We start from the raw sequence: 6,496 nt of genomic DNA, 5'->3' as shown, positions 1-6,496 counted from the left end.
TGGACTGTGAAAATACACAGGTCCTCAGATAGAGCATGAAATATGAGCTGTGGTACGAGACCGAACGCGACCCAAAACAATGCACTAACAGAGCCTGCCGATGTAATGGATTTCCCAGAGGATGCCAAGGTGGCTGTATAAAGACATGAGGCATCCACTCTGGCGGAGAAAAGTATGTTTCTATTTTGGAAAAATGTTGCCTTTCGCCGGTTGCCCATTGGCAATGGCTCGACAAACAATGGACCCCAGTATTTGTGCCCAGTTTCGGCAAGATTGCCTAGACAGACTACGCAAGCATAAACTTGAGAGACGAGCGAGTGAATCGCGATCATGTTGTTTATGAAAACATCATTCGCACAACCCCAACAGCCCAGCAGTATAATCCTTCGGCTCAGGCCTTCGGAGTCCACGGCGTACCTGCCCCTGCAGCCAGCACAAGATTGGCGGAGAAAACATCTGCCCGGTACATCCATGTCGCAATCTGGAACACTGAGACGTCGAACACTCTGGGGAGACGATGATCCGAGCGTAAACCACGTCACCGGTGTAGATACTGCTATGCCCTGGGCAGGTTAACAGCAGACGCGGTCACGTGACAGATCGATAGACGAGCCGATTAGTTTACGCGCGTGGCCCAGGCGCATCATGCTTGCCACATTTCCTTTAGAGTACACGCGTGTGGCTGCTTGAGGGCATAGTTTGCTTCAGGATAAGCGAGACTCGCGATACAGGGAACTCATCTGAATGATACAGACCTGCAAGACACCTGGTTTAGGCTCGGATCTTCGTCTCCCCAGAGTGTTCGACGTCGCAGTGTTGCATGTTGCGAGATGGATGTACCGGGAGTGACTAGAAGCCCAGTTGAGCATTCTTCTCTCTCACCAACGTATAGCATTTTGTGTCTCCTAGTCGTGTGTATACACACACAAATGTCTACACGCGTATATATTGGCGTCCGAAGCTGCAGCGCACCGCTGCAATCGTAGTCGTGTAGATTGACAACAAGCGGCTACGTTCAGTCCTCTGTGTCCTTTCTTCCATGCCAACTACGACTACGCCTCATAAAGAGACGTCGTCTCGAATTCTCTGTGTGACACTGGCGGCCTCGCGTAGAGTCTTTCCGGCCTTGCCCCCGCTGCCTGCGCCAGTCGGGCATGTGAGTCACCTGTCCTGTTTGGGCCGCCAAACGATGTATCTCATGCGGGCGGATTTCAGAATAGACGGCATATTTCTGATTTCAACATATTTGAAAGAATAGCCTTGTCCGATGAGTTCACTAGTCTTCCACCGTTTCATTTCTTTCGTTCCTGGTGCCGGACGAAAACCCCGTCAACGGGTCGAAAAGCGGGCGCCGCGAATTAGCTAGCTGGCGGGTTTCTCATTTTCGCCATGGACACTCGTGGCTTTCCTCACCGAACATACCATCCGCAACTCTCTCGCTCCCTTTTGTCAAGGAAACTGCTTACTTTCAACGTCTCCGCGGAAGGCTCTGTCTTCTTTGCGGCCGTGTGGAGTTATCTTTCGCAGTCAGAGTCTTCGGAAAGTCCCCTGTCTCACACACAGAGCACCGCGCGAGACCCTTCGCGTCTTGCAGATTGTCGTCGAGACACCTCGAAGGAAGCGAGAGAACGCGCTAACTGGTCCGTATTTGTTTTTTCTCATTTCTATTTCCTCTACTGCTATTCTCGTTAGCCACTCGTCCTGCCGCGTCTACGCTCTCACTCCTTTTTCGCGTCCTGCACTCCGCGGTTTGCGCCGCCCTCTTTTCGCCGGTCCACCTCCATCAGCCAATCGCCTCTCTGTTTTACCGCCTCCTCACTCTTTGGAGACCAGCTAGCTCCTTTGCCGTTCTCCGCTGCCTGCTGGCGCATGCGGGCCCGCCACGTCCCTCTGCGCTGTCGGTTTCTCAACAAACTGGCTCCACCGTTGCTCGTCCTCCATGGCTTCTTCGGGCCCTCCAGACGACCGTTCGATGGGTCCAATGGCCCGCCTCCAGCGACAGTTCGACAAGGCGAACGAGAGGTGCTTCAACTTCTGTTCGACTCCCCGCTTCGGCTCCCCCGTGTCCTCACCGCGTCCCTCTCGCGAACCCTTGCCGTCGCCCTCCACTCTGCCGGAGCCGCCGCCTCCCTTCCCGGTCTACGCTCCTGACGCGCTGGCCGCATGCGTTTTTCCGAGTGAAAAAGAGTTCGAAGCGTTTTTCTCCGCCTCAAGGGAGGAGGGCGAAGACCTCTCTGACTCAGCAGTTGGATGGCCTTTCGCGTACGATCCCTACACCGACCCCCTGGACGAATGCGGGAGACCTCGCGACACAAATACCCGCTTCACTTATGGGCCGTATCTCTACCCCCCTTCTGCTCGCACTGTCGTGCCCGTCGCGCTGCATGCTTCCTGCGGCGATGGGGAAGGGCACAGTGCAGCGAAAAGGGGCGCCTTCTCGCGGCGCAGGAGAGGCAGCGGCGGGTTTCAAAGAGCACGGGATGACTCGCAACAAGACGCGCGAGGCCGGAAGGTCGGCGAAGAACAGTCTTCCTCGACGCTCCGACCACGGAACAAGGCAGTCTCTCGGGCTTGCGGCGGCAAAGCGGAGCCTGCGGATGGGCCCGCCTCGGGCTCCACCGCCCAGCGACCGCGGTCGCGGCGAGGGGACTCGACCGCGGCGGGCGAGGGGGCGAGAGGGCGAGGGAGAAACGGCGCCAAAAGCTCGTCGTGTCCGTCTTCATCCTCCGAAGAGGAAGAGCAGTTACCTGTGTTCGGCACGCAGAGAGTGTATCGTCGGCGAGTCATTATGAAGCAGGTCAGGCCCGTGCCAGTCTACGAGGTGCCCCTCCGCGAAGACTCCCTGCCGCTGCCGCCGCACTGGGAGAAGAGCACCTTCGTGTCTCCGCCGACTGAAGACGAAACGCGGCGGCTGAAGCATTTTCCGGAAGAAATGGCCAGGCGAGCCCAGGAGGATGGTGCAGTCTTCAAGCGGGAGTATCACCCGTTTCTGCGGCAGTACCTTGACGAGAAGACGGCTCGCCTGCGGCGTCGCTTGCGAGAAAAGGCGCAGAAGCAGCGCGAGAAGCGAATGAAAGAGCTGAGTTGGACCGGCGACAAGGACGGAGGCGTGAGCGGGCACGCCGGCGATGAAAACGACGAGATGTGGCTGCTGGACGACGACGAAGTCCAGAGAGAACTGACGGAGGAGCTTCGAGAGCTCGTCGTGCACGAGCTCGAGCGGAAGCAATCCGGCCTCACCGAGCTAGAAGACGAATTCGTCCTCCTCGACGGCAAACAGTGGACCTGGACGATGTGGGAACGCGACAGGTGGAAGCGAAGCACTCTGCTACGGAGGCTGATGAAAGAAGGAAAGGTAGGCCTGCACGCCCCTGCGTTTCAGCGGGGCAACCACAGGACCGGGCGCATGGTGCGGTCTTAGCTTTCTTCTGGGCCTGACTCTACTTTGTTACAGCATGCGGCTCTTCCTCGCGGGCGCTGGTCACCTTCCAGCGTCGACCTTCTTCGCACGGGGCAACTGCTGCGACTCGAGTGGCTGTATGGCGTTGCTCGCGGGCTTCGCCGTCTCTCTCTCCTCTGCTCGCCACTTCGTCCTGCTTCCTTTTCACGTTCTTTCTCTCGCGTCCGCGTGGGCTAAACTGCGTGCGTCAAGCTCCAAATGGGCAGAATGCTTCTCGTGTCGCCGTTTTGCATTATGCCTCATCGTGGCTTCCTGATGTCGCCTAAGGGCGGCGTTGAGGTAGGGGACGGATTATACGGCTTGCGCAGACGTTACTTCGCGTGTCCTCCGCCGGTTTTCGTTTCCAGCTGCTGTTCAAGTCTGACCTGGAAGAGCGGCAGTACGCCACCGACTACGAGCAGCTTATGTGCCAGCCGTTCCACCCCCCACGCCGCGACTGGGGCGGCTATGAGTATTACGCCTCAATTTCCCTTGACAAAGAAGACAACAAACCTCTCATTGACGAGCTTCTCGACGAGGAAGACTTCGAGCGAGATGCCCGCCAGCGCCTCAAGAAAGAGGAGGAAGAAGAACTCAGAAACGCAGAAGCGGAGAAGGAACGGAAGAAAGTCATCCGTAGGGAGAAGCACCTGAGCAGACTAACTGCGCGCTGCTGCATTTGTCTACATCTGCATATATGTATATATAAATATATAAATATGGAAGCCCCCGTGTGTGAAAGAAGACATGCATGAGCGGCCGCGATCGGGGGACGAAGATGGGGAACTGTCATAAGGTTGATGAGACTCGGGACGAAAAGGGCTCACGCAATAAGCAACGAAGATAGGAGGCTGGCGTTGTGCATGTACGAATGGCGGAGGAAGGCAATGAGATATATTGTCGTGGGCCTGCAGTTATCCTCAGTCACTTAACTGCTACTCAGATGCTAGTCTGACCAGTAGCACCGCTGATAAATCATCTTGTCTCTGAGACACGATGATTTATAAGCTTTCTTCCGGGGGTATATACTACGGGTTGGACCTTCCAAGAATTTTTCGGTGAAACATGAACACCAGCCTACCGCGAACGAAATGAGCAGTGAACGTTGGTGAGCGGGTATTTCTTGTGTTCAGGAATGAGTCAGGACAAAGTCATCAAGTTCCTCGAGATGGCAGAAGGCGAGCTGCCCAATCTTTTCCAAGGGTCGCAGCGATCGCGGTGAGGTTTCCCCCCTGTCTAGAGAGTCTTCTCAGGGTTTAGGGTTGAGACTAGCCGGCCTTCCCGTGCTGAGCTCGCCGAAGTCTTAAAACATAAGAGCGAAAAAACGAACAAAAGGGCGGAAGACAGGAACTGAGCGAACGGATTCAGGGCTAGGCGGCTGGTCTGTTCTGTTAGAACGCATTCCAAGTTTTCAACACACACAAGGAAGAAAGTCATGTCTCGCGCTATGTGGGAAGAAAAGCTCACCAGAGAGAACCATACACGAAACCACACACTGGACATGTGCGTGCCAGATACACGGAAGAAGCGGCGACCCTCCGTTCGTCTACTCTGCTTCCTGTCTCCGCCTTGACTGTCCACGCGCATCATATATATATATATATATATTTATATTTATGTGCAGATACAAACCAGGGACCGGTTTGTGTGCTTGTCTGTCTCTTGAACAGTGTGTCGTTGTGTTTCCTCGTTTGTTGCGGTCTGGCTCGCACAGAAAGAAGAAGCACCCGAAGAACTGCATCGTCCCATTCAACCGGCTCAAGGCGCATGCGGAGGTGATCGAGAGCATCACGCGATGCCCGTTTCTGCAAATGGTGAGGCGGCGAGGGAAGGGGCGCGAAAGTGCGTTCAATGCAAAGGGAGCAGTCCACTGAGGCGGTGGCGTGCTGCAGTCACTGTAGCCCCTCCTCTCCGCTCTGGTACTTTGACAAACATGGGAGAAAACTGTGAGGCGGATACCCCCCTAAGCTCAGGGCGGCGGGAGGGTGAGGAGCGACGAAAGCGGACTCGCCAGGCTCCACACGGATGCAACTTTGTGAAAAAGAACACGAAATCCTCTTGCGTGCGGTTTTTTTCTTTCGCTTCGCGGTTCTTGGAGTTCGTTTCGCTGTGGCTCCTCGATTGACTGGCGTGCGCCGTTCCGCGATTGTCTGTTTCGCCGTCTGCTTCGCGTTCGTCCTGTATCCGCGCGGCCGCACACGCTCCACTTGTAATTCGACTGGAGTCGCCGTTGTCTGTCTTCTCATCTCTTCGTTTTGCCTCACTCTTTCTCTCGGCTCTTAGGACATGGAGCGCGCGCTCTGCCAGGGTTGGCGCCAGCGCGGCTGCCGTCGCACGCAGATCAAGCACATGGAGTCGCCGCGCGGAATCCCCCCGGACAAGTACGCATTGACGGCGGAGGTGATGCAGAAGGCCGCCAACAAGCTTCGCGTGGCGATCGGCGACGCCCTGGACCCCGTCGCGGTCTCTGCTGTGAAACCCAAGAGGCTCGACAGGCAGGCAGAGCCTGAGAAGAAGCTCGGAGGCGGCCGCTACGCGGTGTGAGGCAGCGGAGAAAATGCGCCTCAGAAACCCGGTGCCCATCACCTCTACATGCGTGTGGAGGTGTGCATGTTCAACGACGGAACTTTCATGTGCAGTTTGTGGCTGGAACTGGAGGTGCAGTTCCAGAGACTGAAGAGGGAAATCCGTGTATCAGGCTGCGACGTGCAGGAGCAGGATTTTGAACGGTGCGGCTTCCCTTCGGTCGACGGAGATGCGGTTGTGTGCCCGAGCGCTCCAGTTGTGAAAAGAGCGTTGCTCCTCTGGCGCCAGCCGCATTCTACTAATAGTATGTATGCAAAGTGTGCGACATGTGAAGTCACGCGAGAGTGCGCGTGTGAGGCTAAATTATCTACCCCGATCGTCTGCCGCGGGGACGCACATATATGTGGATGAGCGGACGCAAGTTGTTAGGACTGAAATTGCTGTGAGATTCCTCGATTCAGCAGGCCTGGGTCGCGCCTATAGAGGAAGTTTTTGTCTTTTTCTAAAGTTTTCAAGCTGCTCAGACTGATT

At 56.0% G+C, this 6,496-nt stretch overlaps 1 protein-coding gene across 1 annotated transcript; it reads left to right on the top strand.

Moving 5' to 3' along the window:
* Positions 1-1,981: 1,981 nt before the first annotated feature.
* On the top strand, positions 1,982-5,983 carry BESB_056680 (uncharacterized protein; the record flags this gene model as incomplete). Its single annotated transcript, XM_029364103.1, has 5 exons — positions 1,982-3,355; positions 3,808-4,075; positions 4,573-4,657; positions 5,154-5,253; positions 5,723-5,983. The coding sequence occupies 5 exons, from the start codon at positions 1,982-1,984 to the stop codon at positions 5,981-5,983; spliced, it is 2,088 nt and encodes a 695-aa protein (XP_029220026.1).
* Positions 5,984-6,496: the final 513 nt, after the last annotated feature.

This window comes from Besnoitia besnoiti, chromosome IV (assembly GCF_002563875.1).
Source record: "Besnoitia besnoiti strain Bb-Ger1 chromosome IV, whole genome shotgun sequence".
Taxonomy (NCBI): Eukaryota; Apicomplexa; class Conoidasida; order Eucoccidiorida; family Sarcocystidae; genus Besnoitia; species Besnoitia besnoiti.
Note: the sequence above shows the minus strand (reverse complement) of the source record. Positions and strands in the feature narration are given on the sequence as shown.